This window comes from Eulemur rufifrons, chromosome 1 (genome assembly GCF_041146395.1).
Source record: "Eulemur rufifrons isolate Redbay chromosome 1, OSU_ERuf_1, whole genome shotgun sequence".
In the NCBI taxonomy this organism is placed as follows: Eukaryota; Metazoa; Chordata; class Mammalia; order Primates; family Lemuridae; genus Eulemur; species Eulemur rufifrons.
Window position 1 is genome coordinate 65,398,623 of NC_090983.1, and position 22,782 is coordinate 65,421,404.

General features: G+C 35.8%; 1 protein-coding gene across 4 annotated transcripts in view; it reads left to right on the forward strand.

Annotated features, from left to right (window-relative positions):
- Positions 1-22,782, forward strand: part of BAZ2B (bromodomain adjacent to zinc finger domain 2B) — a 256,050-nt gene that overhangs the window by 216,230 nt on the left and 17,038 nt on the right. For all 4 annotated transcript variants that reach the window (XM_069496896.1, XM_069496681.1, XM_069496717.1 and 1 more), the window contains 6 exons: positions 853-915; positions 1,908-2,052; positions 16,056-16,711; positions 17,454-17,727; positions 17,901-18,056; positions 18,777-18,937. In XM_069496896.1, the coding sequence (XP_069352997.1) occupies positions 853-915; positions 1,908-2,052; positions 16,056-16,711; positions 17,454-17,727; positions 17,901-18,056; positions 18,777-18,937 (1,455 nt within the window). The remainder of the gene's footprint in view (positions 1-852; positions 916-1,907; positions 2,053-16,055; positions 16,712-17,453; positions 17,728-17,900; positions 18,057-18,776; positions 18,938-22,782) is intronic.

Consider the following 22,782-nt stretch of genomic DNA (forward strand, 5'->3'; position numbering starts at 1 on the left):
TTGGGGGTAGTTTTTCTATTTCCATATTTTAGAATGAAAAATTATGCATAATCACATACAAACCTTCTATTTATGAAATCAGTACTATGTATACTTTGGATTATTTATATTCTAATAGCAAAATGTACCTTCTTCACTCTAAAAATGGCCCCTTCAGTTAATGGTAGCAATATTTTTGCAGTCTTCTAGATTTAAAACCTTATACCTTTCTCTGCTCCAGGCCATCTTATAACTGTTGCCAGATTAATTTTGTAAAGCAGAGTTCTGATATTTAACCTCCCTCAAAGGATCACATTATTTTTCATTGCTAAGCATTTACAACTCTTTACAATCTAGCCCAAAACTCATCTTGCCTCATCTCCTATCTTACCTGTCCTTATGTACCTTTCATGTCAAGATATATCAAACTCTTTATGGAATGCCCTGTCCTCTTTTCTCATATTGATAAATTTCTAACCATTCTTGTGCATTGCAGGATTTAAAAAATATAAAACATAAAAAATAAATTTCTAACTATTCTTTAGTATCTAATTAAAATATAACTTCTTCCATATAGCCTCTCTTGGTATAGATTTCCACTAAAAGTAATCTCACCTTCCCCTGAACTCCATGGTTTTTAATTTCTACGTCTTTTGAAGTCCTTATAGTTTCCTACTATTTAGGTATTTTTTTTTCCAGTTTTGTGTCTCCTTACCAGATTATTAGCTTATAGAAAAGAACTGGGTCTTATTTGTTTCTTCAGTGCCTCTTCTACTACTTTACATACAGGAGATATTCATTAAATACTTGCTGATTGATTGAATAAATAAATCAGAAAAACAGATAAATGATACTGTATTTTCTTATGTATAGGATGAAGGTGACCAAGCAGCAAGTGTTGAAGAGCTAGAAAAACAGATCGAAAAACTGAGTAAAGTAAGCACTTTTCAGATTGTTTGCATCTTTTTGCAGTGTTTTAAAAATCTGCATTGCATGGGGGATTAGTTTTTTCCTGACTGCTAAATAAAAACAAGCTTTTTGTTACTAACTAAAATGAAGCGGTCCAGAAATATTCTCACAATTAAACCTTAAAAGTTTAATACCAAAATTAAAAGCCCGCCTCTTAACACCTGATATTAAACTTAATTAGAGCCTGTGAAAAAACATTCTGTATTCTTCAGCTCGTCATATAAATACAAAGTTTCAATATAAGCACAGTTTTATTTCTTGAAATTAATTATTCAAAAAATTCAGTTGAATTTCATGGTAGTAGTTTCAGCATCTTAGGTTTTATTTTACATTTGTATATTTGTGGATTTTATTTGCATTGGATTTATAAACTGCACATATTTATGTACTTCTCATTAAAAACTAAATTTCAATAGCATTAGTGAAATTTAAGATGAGCTTTTCATAAAGAAAAAATGAATTTGTGTAAGTATTACGAGATGCCTGTGTATTGTATAAATGTTAGATTTATCACAGATCTATCCCAAAACTTTGTCATGTGTTGTTAAGTTTACAGCATGAATATAAATATAATCAAATACAGGTTTGGTCAATTACAAATATAAATATTATTTGTTATATACTATAATCAATAGAATTGAGCCAATTTGCTTTGATACAGTAAAATACTGATCACATTATTTATTATCACGTATAAAACATATTTTACTGTAAGATACCTGATAAAATAAAACTTATCCTTTTAGTCCATGGAAACAAAAATATTACAATTGTCTTAAAATAATTTCTATCTTTATAAATATTACTGAAAGTGAAGTCGGGATGTAATTTAGCCCTTTTGCTGTCTTGTCTCAGTAGTGAAATTTGTCTATCCTAAGCGCATAATAACTACAAAGTTCCTTTTAATTTTTAAAGCATTTAACATCCATAATGTAATTATATGCACCATTTTTTAACAGCAACAAAGTCAGTACAGAAGGAAGCTCTTTGATGCTTCTCACTCATTACGTTCGATGATGTTCGGCCAGGATCGTTACAGACGACGATACTGGATTCTTCCCCAGTGTGGGGGGATTTTTGTAGAAGGCATGGAGAGTGGTGAAGGTAGGAACTCTTAATCTATTACAAAGTATTAAATACGAAACTGTATTTTTAAAAACCCTGTTACTTCTTCAGTATGTTTTGTGCTTCTATAATCAAGTCTCTTTCATTGATAAGTATTGTAAAACCTTGATTCCTATTTCTTTTGAATTCATAATGTACCTTTCAATGATAAATATTTCCTCCCTACCCTTGATTTTTCCTTTGCCATTCTTTGTGACATAAAAAATAAGCTATTTTTTTATTATTTACTAGACAAAGAGCTTCACCTGTATTATTCTTTATAGCTGTTGCTCCATTTTTCTTTCTTCGTATTGTCAAACTTCTCAGTATGTGGTTTATTCTTTAACTTTTGAAACAAGTATCCATCCTGACTGTACCCCTGAAAGAAACTTGTTTAAATCTAAGATCTTTATTGTAATCCTCATTCCTTTTCAAACACTGTTCATGTTTAAAACTTTCTTCTCCTTTAAACTTCCTTCCTTGAATTTTGTGTTACCAAAAATTCTTGATAGTCTACTTTTAGACTATTCTTTTGCGGCTCCATTTCTATTACATTAAGTAGCACAGTACATTGTGAATTTATGTGCTCAATAAACCTTCTTGAACTTTTCAAAGCTGTATGTTTGAACATTTCCAAATGTCTACATTCTGATGAGAACAAAAGTGTTATTTCAGTGCTTACAGATTGCAGATTGTAGCTATTGACCCATGGCAGTACATGGAAGCAAAAACTTCTTTCAGTACATTTTTTTTACTACCTACTGTATGGTAGGCACTACAGGAGGCACAAAGCTACATAAAACACAATCCGTGTCATGTAGAGGTTTACAGTCCAATGGAGAGAGATGATTGGTTAATCACATATGTAACTCTAATAGAAATTATAAATAAAGCAGTTGTTTTTGAGCTTTTTGTGTTTTTAGCAATGGAATCACCTTTTTTCTTTTTTTTATTTTAATAAATTTAGGGGATACAAGTTATATTACATTGCATATGTATATCGTATTGTACTGAAGTCTGGGCTTTTAATGTGTGCCCATCACCTGAATAGCGTACATTGTACTCAATTTTTCATCCCTCATCCCCTCCTACCCTCACTCCTTTTGAGTTTCCAATGTCCATTATACCACTCTGTGTGCCCTGTACAGCCATAGTCTAGCTCCCACTTATAAATGAGAGTATGTGACATTTATGTTTCTATTCCCAAGTTACTTCACTTAGGATAATGGCCTCCAGTTCCATCCAAGTTGCTGCAGAAGACATTATTTCATTCTTTCTTATTGCTGGGTAGTAGTCCAGTAGTCCTTACATATATACACCACATTTTCTTTATCCACTCATCAGTTGATGGCCACTTAGTTTGGTTTTATATCTTTGCAAATGTGAATTATGCTGCCATAAACATACAAATGCAAGTATCTTTTTGATAAAATGATTTCTTTACCTCTGGGTAGATACCCAGTAGCAGGATTGCAGGATCAAATCATAGATCTACTTAGTTCTTTGAGCAGTATCCATACTGATCTCCACAGAAGTTGTTCTAATTTACATTGCCACCAACAGTGGGTAAGTGTTCCCCTTTTCAGCACATGTGCACCAACATGTACTGTTTTTTGGCTTTTTCATAATGGTCATTCTTGCCCTTATTGGGGAAAAAAGAGAAATAAATAATAATGGCCATTTTGATAGGTATAAGGTGGTATCTCATTGGGGGGGTTGTTTTGATTTTTGAGTTTTATATTTTCATATGTCTTCATGATGATGAATATTGAGCTTTTGTTTACATGTTTAAGACACATTCGAGCATTTCCTGAGATATACCCAGGTGAGTGGCTCTTTGCCTTAGCTGTAATTAGAATCACCTGAAAAGCTTAAAAAAGGCCAACCTTAGCTCTACCCCAGACCAATTAAATATTCTTTAATTTGATTAAGGGTCACATCCTTCTCAGTCACTTGGACATCTAAGCTTGAAGTATGTAGGACATCAACTCCTCCTTCAAAATGTCTGAAATCAGTCTCTTTGCTACACTACTGAAATTAGTTCTTAGGATATTAGTATATCCTCAGCTTCTCTCTATATAATTCCCTCCTTCCCTTACATTCTGTCCTCATATCATGCCTCTACTCCAAAACCTTGAATGACTTCCTATTGCCTATAAGATGATGTAATAGATATATATTTAGCTTGGCATTCAAGGCCCTATACAAATCTGACCCCAAACTATCTTTATACTGTTCTCTAATGTGAATTCACCTAGACCAGTCTATTCACTGTGGCACAACACTTGCATATTCCTCCCCATGTCTGCGTGCTATGCCAAATCCTGTTCATTATGATGATGATCTACCTTTTCTTCAAGCATCTAAATTTTACCCATCTTTCTTGCTCCAGCTCAAATCCTAGCCCTTCCATAAACTTCTCCAGATTTTTAAGTGAAACTAATTTTTACTATATGTGAACTCCTTCACAACCAAATAATTCATTATACCATTATTTTGGCACATTGATATATATATTATTTCCTTATTTAAATCTTATAATGGTTATCTATACTACTTTTTTTTCTCCTTAGTGTTGAGCATAGTACTTTACATACCACTTTAAAAGTACTTTAATTAAGAAAGTAAATAGATAAATAATTTCATGTCTTTGGTAAGGTTTATAGGAGTAACTTATAGGAGACAGTTATTTATTTATTTTTTTAATTTTAGGCCTCTCAGATTAAGTAACATTAATTGAATTTGTACTTATTAGACCTCCATTTCCATTCCAGCCCTACCACCTAACCTCTCAGGACCCTAATTTCCCTCTCTACAAAAGAAGAATTTTAACAAGTTCTATATACATTCTTTGATTGTTATAAGGATCATGTCAGTAATGTATCTAAAAGAGCTACAAAGTGATATATAAATATTAATTGTACTTTGTACTATTATTTGTGGTCATTGCAGAACAGAGAGAAAATAGGAGTAATTTTTACTTGAAGTTTATTTTCTCAAAGTTTTTATTGTTTCATTAAAGGATGTGCATCTGCTATATTCTAAGTGCTGTGAACTTACAAAATAAATAACAGATGTAGACTACTTCTTTTTATCCTACAACTAATTAAAATAGGAAATAATTCATGATTTAATCAAGTGTTTATTTGCATCTGTGTTGTGCCTTGCACTAAGTGCTGTGGACATGCAAAAGAATCAATTAACCTATCCTAGCCACAAAGAGCTCACAATCTAATTGGAAAAATATAGCACAGGTGAAGACAAAGCATGAGCGCATACAAGTTTATAGAAGTCCAATGCGCTATCCATTGCGCCACAGAGCCGATACATACAAGTTTATAATCTGAGCAAGTACTATATCTGAGAGCAAGGCTGATAACAGTGAATAAGTATCAACTGGTAGAAAGTACCATAAATAAATGGATGCTGCAGTTTAATTCAGTATCAACAATATACATTATTCCCTTCTTATTTATCACTTTTTAAAAGTTCCCTAAAAGTACAATGTGCTCTTAATAAAAGTAAGGTTAGATTTAACATTAAATGTACAAGTTTTCTTTTAATTCCTGTAATATCATTATCATCAATTAATATTACATGGAGAAAATATTAGACCTTGGATTACTTCCAAAGAATAATATTAATATTAATTAAATTCATGTTGTAAAAGATGCAAGGTAACACACACCATAAGTAATACACACGATGCTAATAATAACAAAGTTTACTAGTGATGGTAACTTAAGAGGAGAGAAGTAACAGAGCACATAAGATCTCCTGAGCCCCTATAGTGGTTCCTGAGAGGTATGCCTTGTCCAATTGCAGAGTGGACAAGCAACAAGACCACTCCAAGAGAGAAAACCTTGCCTTCATACCACTCTATATTTTTAGGTTAGTCCCAAGAGGGGGTAAAAAATCCTTTATTTCTTTTAAGAAACAACATATATATGGACCTTTGGGCCTAGGGATAGCGCAAGGAAGTATACATACAAAGGGCCAAGGGCTACATACCAAGGACCCTGGGAACAGTGCCAATATCATCTAAAGACCCTGCTGGCTCTCAGAAAACCAGCTCAATGTCTAAGCTGGTTTGCTCATGAGTTTTGAGGAATAGGAAAGGAAGACAGCCCCCATGGCCCTTTAGCTAAAATTTAGGGTTTAGTACCCCTCAGTCCAACCCCTGACCCCCAGTGTGGCTCACTAGATATGTGCCTTCCCATCTGGAATAGTAATCAATTGGATTTTAAGTGGTGCCTTCAGTGTTTGTTGACAGTGTTGAAGAAGGTATCGGATACCTAGAGAAATTCCAAAACAAACTATATACCGCAACATTAGGAGGTATAGAGCCATCTGGTTGCGTATTCCAACAAATAGCCAAAGCTATGCAATTATCTAATATTATTCAGATCAAGGAATCAATATTAATTTGTTCAGTGATAAGAATTCAGCCTTCTCAATAAATAGCAGGGTAGTAATTGTGGGTCATATCCTCAGCTTCATAGGTGCCAATTCAAGGAAGGAACCCTTGTGCAGAGTCATGAAAGCCTGCATCTGTGACATCTGTAGCTAGTCTCTGATGCTGGCACTGAAGGCCACAGCTGGGAAAGTCACCCATGCCTTTTAGATTTTGAGCCATTGTAAACAAGGTCTCATAGTACTTCCAAAGTATGCAGACAGATGGGAGACAGGAAGGGCATGCCTTTCCCATAAAAAAACAAGTTCCATTGGATCATAGAGGTTTATTGCTACATTTTGTATCCACTTGGCTTATACTTTCCTGGAATTAGCACATTGCCAGCATGCTATTAATCAGACTCAACTGCAAGTCTAAAGTGGAAGTTATTTGGTTGAGAGTTTTGGGTGCTCTTGTTGTGGGACATGGATTCACTTGGAGCTAAGATATCAGTATTGTCTCTCTGGACCTGAGAAGATAAAGAGAGTTCTACAATATATGACTTAGTAAAGGCCAGGGCAAATGAGGAACTTCACCAAAGTGGAGGGACCTTTATGAGGTGTAAGCAGTGTACAAAGAATAAACATCAGAAGGCCCCCAGACCATACAATCTTACACAGGTCATTGTTGAAGGGGTTGGTACAGCTATCTTTCAGAATACTACTCCAGAATTCTGTACTGCTTGTGGATGAGAGGGAACATGGAACAGCAACCCAGTACCATGTTGGCAAGCCCATTGTTAAATGGCAGCAGCTATGAAAGGAGCTCCATTATTTGATTATATCATATCTGGAAACCCCAGTATATAACAAATACGTTTCAGTTTTTTACAGTATGTATACTGTCTGCACATGCAAGAGACACAGCAACTCCATATCCATTCTTTAGCTAGAGGAAGTCAAACACCCCAAAACTAACACATGCCTTCGGAGCCTTCAGAGTCTCTTTGCCTGAGATTAGTCATAGACACTTGTATTTCTAGTATCAAGTAGAGTTAGCTAAACAGGGTTGTGAATTGTGAAATGCTGTTGCTCAGTACCCCTGCATGAATCTTTCCTTATATAAGAAATGTAATCTTTCTTCTCTAGGTGTGCAACACTGTTGGTGTTGCACTGAGGTCCCCATAAATATGTCCAATTGATAAGTGGACATGCTTTTGCAGGACTTAAATACCCCCATTATTTCCATGCCAGTTTTACACAGTCTGATAAAGGAACAACTAGAGTTCACGCAAAAAGCTCAAAAGTGTTTGCAGTGATTGTGATTCTAATCTTTCAGCCACAGGTAACACTGAATCTAAACCTTAGTTGAAGAACTTGTTTGCCAGAGCTCTTTTGCAGTCTAAAACAGTGAATACATGGTCCCCCATTTCTAGTAAGCCTATCAATGTTTGAGCCTCTTCTCCTTTGCAGCATAATAATCTGAAATATATGGTTAGCAATCCCTTGGAGGAGGGCATGGGACTCTGATCCCAGCCCTAGTCCTCCTTACGTTTGAAAGGGCTCAGATCAAGGAACAAAGAAGCTTGGCTTTAGGAGTTGAACCAAACATATAAAGTGGAGCTGATGACTGTCAATATTCCCCTCAGTAGTCCCATTTCAAAAGAGTCAAGGTGATGTAGGGTGTTTCCCTCAGCTCTATCCTCTGAGTTCTTTTCTGAAGAGTCTAGAGGCTGTGAGATTTTACCAGTTTGTGGGGGTGAAGCTTAATAGCCCTAATCTCTGAAAGAGATTCCTTTGCAGAGACCTTCTCCACCTAATCTTTTGGTGACTCCACCTCTCCTAATAATTGCTTGAGCCTGTGAACCACTCAGTACTCTGTATCTCATCTCACATGTCCCATTTCCATAGTCTCGGTGGGCCTTTGAAGTTTTTGAACAGGACCACAGTCCCACACTCTAGAATTAGGCAGCTCCTCTATTTCTGTCTTAATCATTCCTTCTGTTTATGAGCAATACCACATTTATTGGTGTGAGGGGGACCACCAGAAATCTAGCCCATCTATTTTCGCCTTTCTTTGTTCCTTCTTTCTTTTTATTTTGGGCAGAAACCTGTACTACTTATTAGGCTCTCTCTTTTCATTTCCTGCCCTGAGATGGGGTTTGTATGATCTAAAAGAACTATTTCTTTTCCAACATTGCCTCCTCGAAGAAGAAATAAAATCAAAGCCATTGTCTACTTAGGAGGACCTGCTCTGATTCAGTCATCCAAAATTCTCTGCACCAAGAGTACACTGTCAGGGCTTCTCCTCTCAAACTCTGGGTTTTCTTATAATTACACTAACATAGCCGAGCCTCTGAGGATCCTTCCTAGTGCCTATGGTAGTGGACCTCTTGAGGCCCTAGCTCTTGCTCTGTATACTGCTGGATTTGCTCCTGGTGGTATTCCCATTCAGGCTTCCGTACACCATGGCTTACAATAACTGGCTTCACATACACGGGACCAGTTGTGTCATATAACAGCGAGACAGTGGGAGTTTGCCCCACCTTCCCTTCCAGAGAGGCTACCAACACCTCTTCTAATTCATCCTCCCCCTTAGGACTCATGAAAATCTCTAAGCTGACAAGGAGAAGGGATAGAACTGAATTTCAAACCACCTTATCATAACTAATCACCCTCTTTAGTTTATTGATTTAGGGTTTCTGTCATTCTCAGGCACAGCTACTGTGACCCCAACTCTGCCAAGTGAATTACCTCTGCCCTCAAGGAGAAATTCTTTCACTCCTGGTTCTTCCCCTTCCAGAATGCCATGACATCAGGACTTTCTTGGGCACCAACTATTGTACAAGATGCATGATCACACAAACCACTAATGACACGCATGTTGCTAATAGCACCAAAGTTTGTTAATGAGAGTAACTTACAAGCAGAGAACTAACAGTACAAGGATTTTTCAGCCCCATGGTGGTAGCACAGGACTTGGACATGCAACAAGAGCACTCCAAGAGACAAAACACTATATATACCCCACACCTTGGTCTGTATTTATGGGTTAGTCTGAGAAAGAGTAGAAAGCACTTCCTTTCTTTAAGCAACAGTAAACATTAGCAAGGAACCTTTAGATCTAGAAACTGAGGACCCTGAGAACAGTGTTGAAATCAGCTAAAGACCCTACTGTCCTTGTACTGGCACTCAGGAAAATGGGAAAGAAGAAAGCCCCATGGCCAGTCAGCGAAAAACCATGGATTTGTTCCCCTTCAATTCACTATTTTTTTTTAACCATTTGGGATATGTTAGATTGTAGATAATTTATTCAGGATTGGAAGGAAAATGAAATAAGTGTATTGTTCATTATCTCTATACCATTATATGTATATTATTCTTACATTTTATATTAGGATATGATTATAGCATTAGGTCTGTAAGTATACAATCCAAACCCTATTATGGAAGTTTGAAAATCTTACCTGAAGGGTGAGAGTTTTATGTTATCAGTCATCCTCTTAAAATTTTCTGGATCAGACTGGAAAGGAACAATCCTAAATAGACAACTCATAAGATCTGCTTCCTTTGGTCTTCTCCACAATAATATCAAGGTGCCTCCTAGGAGTGGGGTCATGGTAGCACTGTCAGCATGAAGATGGGGAAGCTATGAAAGTAATCCTGAGGTTAAGCCTACTGAATGGGTGAGGGCCCTTGAACCCTGGGAGGAGGCCATTTGTGGTCGAACCTCTGTTGAACCTGTATTCTAAGTGTGAATGTTTTTACATTTCTTGCATTCTTTATCTGTGTTTCACTTAGAGTTTAGTAAAATCTATTTAAAAGTTTAGCCTGCTTCAGCCCAACTAAAGAGAGCCAAAGGAAAAATACTCCCTGGGGAACTGAAAATGGCAGACCCCAAGGATCCAGTGACAACAGTTAAGTGAACTAAAAGGGTTCAGAGTGATTCTAATAAAACTCAAGGAGACATAGTCTCTTTCCCAAAGCAAACTGTGCTACTTTTAGGGTTTGATTTAATTGGGAAATGATATTTTCTGTGTCATATGCATTTGCAGCTACTGCCAGGGAAATTAATCAAGTAAACAGCACTCCCTATTTTATCTCTTACTTGTCCCTTTCTTTCATCTGTTTGGAAGATGTTTATTAATACTCATTGACACATGTCAAAGAAGTAAGGACTGGAAAGAACAGGCGATTGTATGAGACAGGAGATAGAAAACTGTTTAAAATTTTAAAATCTTTTTATACTAAATATCCAGTATATGCTTTCAATTTTAAAAAATAGTTTTACGTTTTAATTAGAGGTTTAACTGCTCAGAGTTAAGCAATTTGAATATAAAGGTTAAAGACAGCCATGACTATTAAAATAATCATCAGCTCAGTCTACTTTATTAGATACAAATGAGAAGTCATCTATTTAGTCTCAAACTAGTAAAAATTGTTTTTTTATTTGGTTTTGAGTATCTGACAGGTTTTCATGATTTTAGTCCTCAGAATAAATCAAACACAAATATTATTATAGCACACCCTTACTGGCCAATAAATTATATAAAGTTAAAGGAATTTGTGAACACAGGTATGTGAAGAGTATATTTGTAACTATTTTCATGTATACGTAACTGGAGGTGATGAAATATGGTGGTCTTCTCAGGGCAAATGTGCAGAAGTGCATAAAGATATAAGGCATTTCTTTCTGGCTGCTTTTAAGATTTTCTCTATCATTAGTTTTCAGCAATTTGGTTATGATGTATCTGGGTATAATTACCTTCATGTTCATTTTGTTTGGAGTTTGTTGAGTTTCTTGGATCTGTAGGTTTGTAGTTTTCAGCAAATGTGAAAAATTTTCACCCGTTATTTTTTCAAATTTAATGTCCTTCTCTGCTAATTATACTGTCTTGTCAGTTCTGGGTCACTTTTGATTGATTGATTCTTCTAATTATGTGTCATGTTTTCCTGCTTCTTTACATGCCTACTAATTTTGATTGGATGCCAGACATTGTCAATTTTACCTTGTTAAGCACTGGATATTTTTAAATTCCTATGAATATTCTTCTTTGTTTAACTGAGACAGAATAAAATTACATGCTTGGAAAAAATTTCATCTTTTCAAATCTTGCATTTAATATTTGTTAGACAGGACTAGAACAGTGCTTAGTCTAGGGCTAATTATCCCTAATTACTGAAGCAACATTCTTCTGAGTACTCTACCTAATGCCTGTGAATCTTGAAGTTTCCCAGTCTGGTGGGTAGGAGCAGACGCTATTCCCAGCCTGTGTGAGCACCTGGCACAGTCACCTCTAATCCATTCAAGTGTTTTTTTCCCCCTGGCCTCAGGTAGGTTCCTCACACATACGTGCTGGTCATTGTTCAGCTGAATACTCAAGGCGTCCCTCTGCAGGTCTCCGCAGTTCCTTCTCTGTGCAGCTCTCTCCTTTCCAGAATACTTTCCTGAGTGCTCCAGCTACTTTGGTCTCCCTGAACTCTTAGTTCCCACTCCTAATCTCAGGGAGTCTACTAGGCTCCACCTGGAATCCTCCTCTCTGTACTGTAGCCTGGAAACTGTCCTAAGGCAATAAGCTGGGGCAATTGTAGGACTTACTGAGTTTGTTTTCCATCTTGGTTATTTGATGTCCAGTTTCTTGTGAACTGTTCATTCATGTATTTCGTATGGTTTTGGTTGTTTCAAACAAGAGGGTAAATCCAGTCCCTGTTAATCTATATTTCACAGAAATATTAAGTGTGATATGTAGGATTTTGATTTCAATTTGAAACTAATTTGAAGAGAAGGATATGAGAACTATTTCAATCATTAATAAAGGACTGGTTGGGTAAATTACGATATATCCATACAGCAGAATATTATGCACCTGATTGAAAAAATGAAGTACAATTATATGTTCTGCCATGGAAAGCTCTCTAAAGAATATTGTTAGTAAAAATATTAAATTCATCCTTTTATTTCATCATTCAAGGAACATTTATTGAGCCCCTATTTTATAGCAGCTACTATTTTAGGCCTTTGGGATCTGATAATAAGCAAGGTAGACATTGCTCTGCCTTTAAGTAGAGCCTGTTGATTTAAATTCTAGTATGAGGGGTTAGAAAATAAACAGATTATCATGTTTCATGGTAAATTCTGTAAAGGAAATATATAGAATGATATTCTAAAATGAATGAGGGTGACCTATTTTAGATAAGGTGATCAGAGAAAAACTCTGTAAAGAAATGACATTTAATCTGAGACATGGAAGATAAGGATCCAGTCAATAAAACAGTATCTCAGGCAGAGGGAACAGCAAGTAAAAAGGCCCCAAGAGGCCGGGCGTGGTGGCTCACACCTGTAATCCTAGCACTCTGGGAGGCCGAGGCGGGAGGATCGCTCAAGCTCAGCAGTTCGAGATCAGTCTGAGCAAGAGGGAGACCCGTCTCTACTAAAAATAGAAAGAAATCATCTGGACAGCTAAAAATATATATATAGAAAAAATTAGCCAGGCATGGTGGCACATGCCTGTAATCCCAGCTACTCGGGAGGCTGAGGCAGAAGGATTGCTTGAGCCCAGGAGTTTGAGGTTGCTGTGAGCTAGGCTGATGCCACGGCACTCTAGCCTGGGCAACAGAGTGAGACTCTGTCTCAAAAAAAATAAAAATAAAGAAAAGGCCCCAAGAAAGGAAAGAACTTTAGTATGTTTGCGAAGCTGAAAAAAATGGAGAAAGGAGGAGCAAGGTTATCAAGGACAAGAGGGATGCAGAGGTTGTAGAGGTTTTCAGGAACCAGATCATAGAATGTTGTAGGCCTTGGTTAGGAGTTTGGATTTTATTTTAAGTTGCAGAAAAGTGAATAGTAGTATCCCATTTATGTAATAGTGCAAAATGATAGTCATAGTATATATAAGATTTCTGGAAGGATCTATAGACATAATTAACCATGGTTACCCCTGAAGGGTAGGAATAGAGACTGAGGGAGTAGGGCAGAAAGAGCTTTACTTTATACCCTTCATTATGAATGTTTTAAATTGAAAGTAGTATATTACTTTCCAAACTGAGTAAAGTAGTGGATTTATGTTTTTAAAAGAGTTCTTATAAATTACTTTTAAAACAATGGTCAAAAATAGGAACCAGAAGTTCACAAAAGAGAAATACCAATAAACCCATGAAAACATATTCAGAATACTAGTGATCAGAAATAATGCAATTTAGACGTTCACCTCTCAGATGGTGGCAAAGACAAAAATACTGATAGTTTCCAGTTTTTTTGAGAGTGTAGGCAATGCACAGATGCTCTTGTGTACCTCTGGTAGGAGTATACACTGCTGCAGACTTTCAAGAGGGCAGTTTGACAATATATTTCAAAAACTCTGAAAAGTACATATTTCGGGACTCAGTAAGTTTTTTTCTAGGAATTTATTTTAAGGAAGTAAATCAGGAAAAAAAGTCCAGAGATACATGTAATACAAGGTCATTCATCATTTATAGCATTGTTTATAATAGTGAATAATTGGGACTTAAAGTTTTCCATCAGAAGATTGATTACTTAAATTATGATATAGCTCATTAACTACTCTGTAGCCATTAAAACTTATGATATCATTATGTGTTTATTGACATTTATGTTTTCAGAGTATTAGTAAAACAGGTAGTTTAGAATATTAGGTGTATAGTAGAATTTCCTTTTTTTAATTATATAGATCTAAGTGTGTATATATTTATTGCTCAGAGAACTACTGGAAGATTTAAATGTACTTTGTATGGAACCAGAGAAGACCCCGTTTATTTAGCAAAAGCAATTTTAAGCAACAAAAACAAAATGGGAGGTATTAATTTGCCAGACTTCAAACTATACTACAAGGTTGTGATTATTAAAACTGCTTGGTATTGGCACAAGTGGAACAGACCAGTGGAACAGAACAGAAAATCCAAATATAAAACCATCCTCATATAGCCATCTAATCTTCGACAAAGCAGACAAAAACATACTCTGGGGAAAAGATTCCTTATTCAATAAATGGTGCTGGGAAAACTGGATAGCCACATGTGGAAGACTAATACAAGACCCATAGCTTTCATCTCTCACAAAAATCAAATCACGGTGGATAACAGACTTAAACCTTAGGTGTGAAACTATTAGAATTCTAGAAGAAAATGTAGGAAAGACTCTTACAGACATTGGCCTAGGCAAAGAATTTATGAAGAAGTCCCCTAAGGCAATCACAGCAATGACAAAAATAAATAAATGGGACCTAATTAAATTAAAAAGCTTCTGCACAGCCAAAGAAACAGTCACGAGAGTAAACAGACCACCTACAGAATGGGAAAAAATTTTTGCACACTACACATCAGATAGAGGACTGATAACAAGAATCTATTTAGAACTCAGGAAAAGCAGTAAGAAAAAATCGAACAACCCTATCAAAAAGTGGGCAAAGGACATGAATAGAAATTTTTCAAAAGAAGATATAAAAATGGCTAATAAACATATGAAAAAGTGTTCAACATCTCTAATCGTCAGGGAAATGCAAATCAAAACCACAATATCACTTAACTCCAGTGAGAATGGCCTTTATCAAAAAGTCCCAAAACAACACATGTTGGTGTGGATGCGGAGAGACAGGAACACTCATACACTGCTGGTGGGACTGTAAACTAGTGCAACCCCTGTGGAAAACAATATGGAGATACCTTAAACAGATTCAAGTAGACCTATCATACGATCCAGCAATCCCATTATTGGGCATCTACCCAGAGGAAGAAAAGTCATTCTATAAAAAAGACACCTGCACCCGAATGTTTATAGCAGCACAATTCACAATTGCAAAGATGTGGAAATAACCCAAATGCCCATCAATTCATGAATGGATTAGTAAAATGTGGTATATGCATGGAGTATTACTCAGCTATAAGAAATAATGGTGATATGGCATCTCTTTGGTTCTCCTGGAGAGAGTTGGAACCCATTCTACTCACCAGCAGATTGGTTTCCCTGATCATCACCTAAGTGCACATTTGGGAATAACACCAATTGGGTATCGGACAGAGGTGGGGGATGGGGGGAGGGGATGGGTGTATACCTACTTGATGAGTACGATGTGCACTGTCTAGGGAATGGACACGCTTGAAGCTCAGACTCGGGGGATTGGGGAGGCATGGGCAATATATATAACCTGAACTTTTGTACCCCCATAATAAGCTGAAATTAAAAAGAAAAAAGAAAGAAAATATAATTTTTGCCGTATACTAGAGCTTTTAATCGTTCTATACTTATATTTTTTGTTTTAATTTTTTTATGTTGAACATATATTAATTTTCCAATGAAGGAAAAATATAATTTATAAGAAGAACATACAAGCCAGACATGGTGGCACGTGCCTATAGTCCCAGCTACTTTGAGGCTGAGGTGGGAAGATCATGAGTTTGGGCCCAGCGTAGGCAAAATAGCAAGAGCCACCCTAACCAACCCCCATCTCTAAAAATTAAAAAAAGGAACATATAGGGAGTATTAGGTAATTTAGAAATGTTTATTTATGCATATAATTTGATAAATAGTAATAAAATTTAATTATAGTATTGATTTGATCTGGAATAACTGATCTTCATAATGCTTTTTGATTTTGCAGGGCTAGAAGAAATTGCAAAAGAAAGAGAAAAACTTAAAAGGGCAGAAAGCATCCAGATCAAAGAAGAAATGTTTGAGACTTCTGGGGACACTTTAAATTGTTCAGATACAGATCACTGTGAGCAAAAGGAAGATCTTAAAGAAAAAGATAACACAAATCTGTTTCTTCAGAAACCTGGCTCATTTTCTAAATTAAGTAAGCTTTTAGAAGTAGCCAAGATGCCTCCTGAATCAGATGTTATTACCCCCAAACCAAATGTTAGTGCAAATGGGTGCACGTTGTCTTATCCAAACAGTGGAAAACATTCACTGGGCAACATTCAATCAACAGCAACACAAAGCAGCATAGAAAAGACAGACTCGAATAATCTGTTTAATACTGGTTCAGGTGGTCCAGGGAAGTTCTACAGTCCTCTCCCCAATGACCAGTTATTAAAAACACTGACTGAAAAGAATAGACAATGGTTTAGCCTTTTGCCAAGAACACCTTGTGATGACACTTCACTTACCCATGCTGATATGTCAACTGCTCCTTTAGTGACTCCTCAGTCTCAGCCACCATCTAAGTCACCTTCACCTGCCCCAGCTCCACTTCTTGGATCATCTTCTGCTCAGAATCCTGTTGGCCTAAATCCATTTACTTTATCACCTCTTCAGGTTAGTACTGCTCACTGTAACTCATTTTTACATTGCTTTATGTAATCTTTGACCCCATGAAGATTTTCACTCAAGGGGGATCAGTTGAATAGTATCCCTGCCACAGTTTGAAAAGTGAAACAAGTCAGAATTTCTGTCACCAAGCTTCATTAGAACTACTGATTTCTAGCCCTGTGGTCCCAAACCCCAGGGCTGTGGCCTTATACTAGTCAGTGGCCTGTTAGGAACCCAGCTGCACAGCAGGAGGTGAGCAGCAGGTGGGGGATCACCGAGTAAGCTCTGCCTCCTGTCAGATCAGTGGCAGCATTAGATTCTGCATTATGGTGAGTTGTATTAATATAATTATTATATATTACAGTGTATTAATACAAATAAAGCACAATAAATGTAATGTGCTTGAATCATCCCAAAACCATCTACATCCCCTGCCACCTCATCTTTGGAAAAATTGTCTTCCATAAAACCAGTCCCTGGTGCCAAAAAGGTTAGGAACTGCTGTGCCAATGTCTAAGACTTCTTTAATTACTTTTTAACATATTACTGTTGCAATATACCTAAAAGAGAAGTTACTTTGGGGAACAAATAAGAACATAGAATTTAACATTGTTGTCTCAAGTGTATTTAGTTTTCCTCTAATTGTGATAAGTGAAAGAATATTTTTTCAGAATTTGAAAAATAATTTCAGATCCTAAACATTTTTCCTAACTTATTAATGTACTTTTAAAATGTTTTGTTTTTGTAGATGAAAAGTGGAGTATCTATGATGGGACTTCAGTTTTGTGGGTGGCCCACTGGTGTGCTTACTTCCAATATTCCATTTACATCACCTTTACCTAGTCTGGGATCAGGGTTGGGATTATCAGAAGGAAATGGTAATTCATTCTTGACTTCGAATGTTGCCTCAAGTAAAAGTGAATCTCCAGTACCACAGAGTGAAAAGGTCTCTTCAGCTCAACCTGCAGCTGTTGAAGTAGCAAAACCAGTAGATTTTCCTAGTCCAAAACCTATTCCAGAAGGTAGGTACATTGAGGTGGTTTTAGCCGTTTACTTTATTTCATTATCATAGATTCCTATATTGTAACTGAATCTTTGATGGGTTTTTTATGTAGTTAATAAATCTTTTGATTTGTGTTAGGCCCTTTCTTATTTAAAATATTTGTAAAAGATCTACATATTTATCTTTATTTAGAAATGCAGTTTGGTTGGTGGAGAATTATTGATCCAGAGGACCTAAAAGCTTTGCTCAAAGTGCTGCATCTCAGAGGAATAAGAGAAAAGGCATTACAAAAACAAATTCAGAAACACTTGGATTATATTACTCAAGCCTGCATCAAGAATAAGGATGGTAGGTACCTAAAAGAGATTTCTGCTCTCTTACTTAGTTATGAGAATTAATTCTCTTACTCTAAAACATATTTTAGTATAGTCAGCCCTTCGTAGTCATGTTTTCTGCATCCATGAACTCAACCAACCATGGATTGAGCATACTTGAAAAAAAAAAAAAAAAAGGATGGTTGTGTCTGTACCAAACATGTACAGACTTTTTTTCTTGCCATTATTCCCTAAACAATACAGTGTAACAACTATTTATATAGCATTTACATTGCGTTAGGTATTATAAGCAATGTAGAGATGATTTAAAGTACACAGAAGGATGTATGTAAATACTACACCATTTTATATAAGGGACTTGAGCATCCATGGATTTTGGTATCCATGGGGTTCCTGGAACCAATCCCCCATGGATACTGAGGCATGACTGTATGTCTTGCTTCTTAATTTATTGCTCTTGTTTTCTAATTTGTTCAACAAACAGTAACTATTTACATTTCTTAAATTGGTATTACATTTTTACAATTTTTTACACCTGCAGACATAGAATTTTGTATTTCTTAGAGTATTTCTATTTTTAAGAGTAAGCCACTTACATGTGCACAAGTATATTTGTGTATGTTAAGTTAGATGTGCATGATACTCCTGGAATTTTATTTACTTTCTGGAAGAAATCACTGAGGGGAAAAACTTAATAAGGTAGATTTTTAAATTAATTTCTTTTCAAATGTAGTTGCTATTATTGAATTAAATGAAAATGAAGAAAACCAAGTAACTCGAGATATTGTGGAGAACTGGTCAGTAGAAGAACAAGCCATGGAAATGGATTTGAGTATCCTTCAACAGGTAGAAGATCTAGAAAGGAGAGTGGCATCAGCAAGTTTGCAAGTAAAGGTAAAATCAACTTGGAATAAAATCTGTTTTTAGGATAATGGAAGGTAACTAATATTTATTACATGCCTAATATTAGCCAGTTACTGTGGTAAATGTTTTTACTTTATCTCATTGAATTCTCAAAACAATCCTGAATTAATTTCCCCCATCTTACAGGTAAGGAACCAGGCTCAGAGTAAGTAACCTGCCAATGGTCATACAGCTTAAGTGTCTAAAAGTGTGTTCAAACCAAGTTAGTCTAACTCCAGAACCTATCTTCTTTTTATTCAATCTTCCTGCCTCTTTAATGGTATTCAGAAGTATCATTTCTGGTGTACAGTTCTGTACTGCAACCAGAATTTTACAGTTTTCTTAATGGTAAATATAATGTTCCAGTACAAATCTTAACAAACTCCTGTTGCAGTGTTTCCTATAGGACCAGCAACTCTCTTGTATTTAAGCCATGTTATATGTCAGACTTTTACTGTACATAGCTTAAATTTGGAGAAGAATGTAGATATATCCAAATATATGTTATACAGTACTATACACATACACCCCCTAAATATCTATGTAAAGTTTTTATAATTCATCTACTGAGCATTACTGTTTCACGGACTGATTAGAACTGGTTTCTAATGGACATGCAAAATGAAAGCTTTACCTTTGTGCAAAAATTTTTGGCTTTGTAAAGAGGGACATAAGGTCTTCTCAATTGACAGTAAGGTGGTATCTCTGAGAATAAATGGATGTATGATGAATAGTGTGAAAGGGAGAGATACCTGCAAAGATGTAGAAAATTTAGTCTCCATGTAATTTGATTTGATATATCAGGTTTTATTCAGAATCAGAAATCTATGGAAAAATTGTATCGTATGCATAATTAAAATTTCACTTTATTATTACTTTAACATAGGCATTTGGACACTTTTGAGGATCTCAAAAAAAATGTAGCTTTCCAGAGCTAATAAAATATCTGTTTCTTGCCACAAACATAATTACCAACCTTGGGAAGCAAAAATTTATCATTTGCTGAAACTATTGTGCTCCAAACTATGCCTCCTCCTCTTGGTACTATAATACAATATAAAAATGCCTCATTTATCTGGCATCTTCAACAAATGAACTCTTCTACACTAGTTAATTTTCTGGAGAAATAAAAATTATTCCATTTAGTGCCATAAATTTTTAACATGTTTGTTGGATCGCTTATGTTATACATTTTACTACCTTCTTAAATTGAGAATAATGAGTGTAATTAAATTATCTTGGTGACACAAGATCAGTATGAACACCGATTATTAGACAGTGATTCCCTCAGGAAATGTGAAGAGGTTTTGCCCCTACCGTAAATGATTGTAATGTGTTTTGCTTTTTAAACTATTACAGCTGCTTTCTGTAGTCTGTCTTTGTCCTCTCTCATGGTCAGTTGTTACTACTTGCTAGTTTAAATTTGGTTGGTTCCATGAACCTTATTTTCCTCAAACTTTCTCCCATCTAATTTGCCAATTCTAATTGCCTATTGATTGGGAAAGCATATCATTAAGCTGTTTAAAATTATGTATAAAGTGAAAGTGTGGACGTGAAACATTTTCCTGGTGACATATTCAGATTTGGGTGTATTGACCTTATTATAGTGCTGGCTGCTTAAATGATCCTGGCTGTGTTCTCAGTAGCTAAGATAAGTGGAAGTTGCTTTTGTAAGTGGGCTATGTTAACATCCTGGTAATAAGGTATTACTGAGTTATTCTGTATTATTCTAAGATTTGAATTGTAATTATATTAGTCTGAAAAGTCTAAGAACACAAGTGATGAAAATAGCCACAAAACATTATTTTAACATCTATAAAATAGTTAACAGTTTTTTTTTTTTCTTTCTTAAAAAGAAAATAAGAGTTATATGTTTAGCCTGGGCAACTAGCCATTGGTAAGGCACATTAAGCCGGTGGCCTAGGTCTACTTAGATGCATTCATTGCTGTTTTTAATATTGCTAATAATTTGAAAGTTTTTTTTATATTGTAGGAAAATCTGTGAGTCTCCAGTCCTAGTTCTGTTGTTGAGAGCATACAAAAAGTCTGATTATTCTTCCAGCTCCTCTAAAGACAGCTGCTATGTTTCTTCTTAAATTTTCTCTTTTACAAGTTAATTAATTCCTTCAATTATTAGTCCTGTGAAATGGTTTCCAGGTCCATGATTTTCTTCTGAATAAGCATCAGTGTCAGTGTTGTTTTTAAAATGTTATACCTACAGCTGTACGTAGAAATGTTTAACTGTGTGCGTGGGATTTTACTTTCCTTAATCCGGTTCTCTACTTCTATTAATGCTATTTGAATTTGTACTGGCTTTTAAAGCATCCACATCATACTATTGCTTTATTGAGTATACACTGTAACATAAATCTGTGGGCCTCATTTAAAGTACTTTTAAGTGAGTTCTATCACATGTGGTATTCCTATGATTAGTTTGTTTAACCTTCAGAGTTAAAATTTGCATTTATCATTGTTTTTTATCAATTTCACTTGGGCGCAGTTTTCAGCACATGGAACTATTTTTATCTTAATCCTGTCATCCAGAATATTAAAATTCCTTCCTAGTTTTAAGTCACCTGCAGATTTATAGCAATCAGCCAAGTTATTCATAAGCATATTCCTAGGACAAGCCAAATATACAGCGTTTGGGCATTGGCACTAAGGACCTTTTCAGAGGTGACAAACCTGTGTTAATTGCCTTTTTCTAGATACAGTTTTCAACCACCTAGATTTCTCTAACCCTAGTCCTCTTTTTTTTTTTATCTTGTCAGTTGCCTGACAGAAATCAAGATATACAGGGTTCTCTTTATTTAGCAATTTTGTATCCCTTTCAAAGTACAGGAATGAGGTTCGTTTGACATGACTTGTACCTATGCACTTATGTGTACTATCCATAATTTCATCCTTCCTTTCTAAATATAAATATTCTACTGAGTTAAAGGGGAAGACCTGATCCTAGTATATAAGATAAAATAATTAAAGAGATTTAATAAAAAGTTTATTCTGTTTTTCATTTACTGTGCATTCACTAAGGGCCTATTCCATATCAGAAAGCAAACCACAAAATTAGATAAAATGTAATTCCTATCCTTAGAAAGCTTGTCATATAATAGGTAAGATTTGTATACATAGATGCAGAATCTAGTAACTGATCATTGAGAAGTACAGAGTAGTGCATGAATTGAGAAAAAGAATACTGACTTCTGGTGGAAATATGGAAGAGATCAGGAAAGATTTCATGTAGAAGTCGAGGTGGAACTTAAGAGGATAAGTAAGGTTGTGACAGAGAACAGGGAATGCCATACTAGGAAGTGGGAACAGCATGAGCAGAGCACCAGGATTGGAAGCTTATCACGTTTGTGAAGTGCAAGCCATAGAATTTGCTGCATAGAATACGTGAATGGGAGCTTGAAAAGAGGTAGACTGCGAGATAGACTGAGGTACTTGAATGCTACGGTAAAGATTTGAGACTTTGTTGAACAGTGGGAATCTTTGAAGGATTTTGAGCTGAAGGATCAATATAAGTGAACTAAGTTATAAGATAATTCATTTATTCAATCAACGTATATGTATTGAGTACCCATTATTTGCCTTCCCTGTACTGGAGATAAATGAGTAAAAGCAGATGTGGTCCCTGCTCTCATAGAATTTAGAAGTAGAAAGCTATAAATCAAATGATCACACTAAGGCCGGGTGCAGTGGCTCACGCCTGTAATCCTAGCACTCTGGGAGGCCGAGGTGGGTGGATCGCTCAAGGTCAGGAGTTCAAGACCAGCCTCAGCAAGAGGGAGACCCCGTCTCTACTAAAAAAATAGAAAGATGATATCTGGCCAACT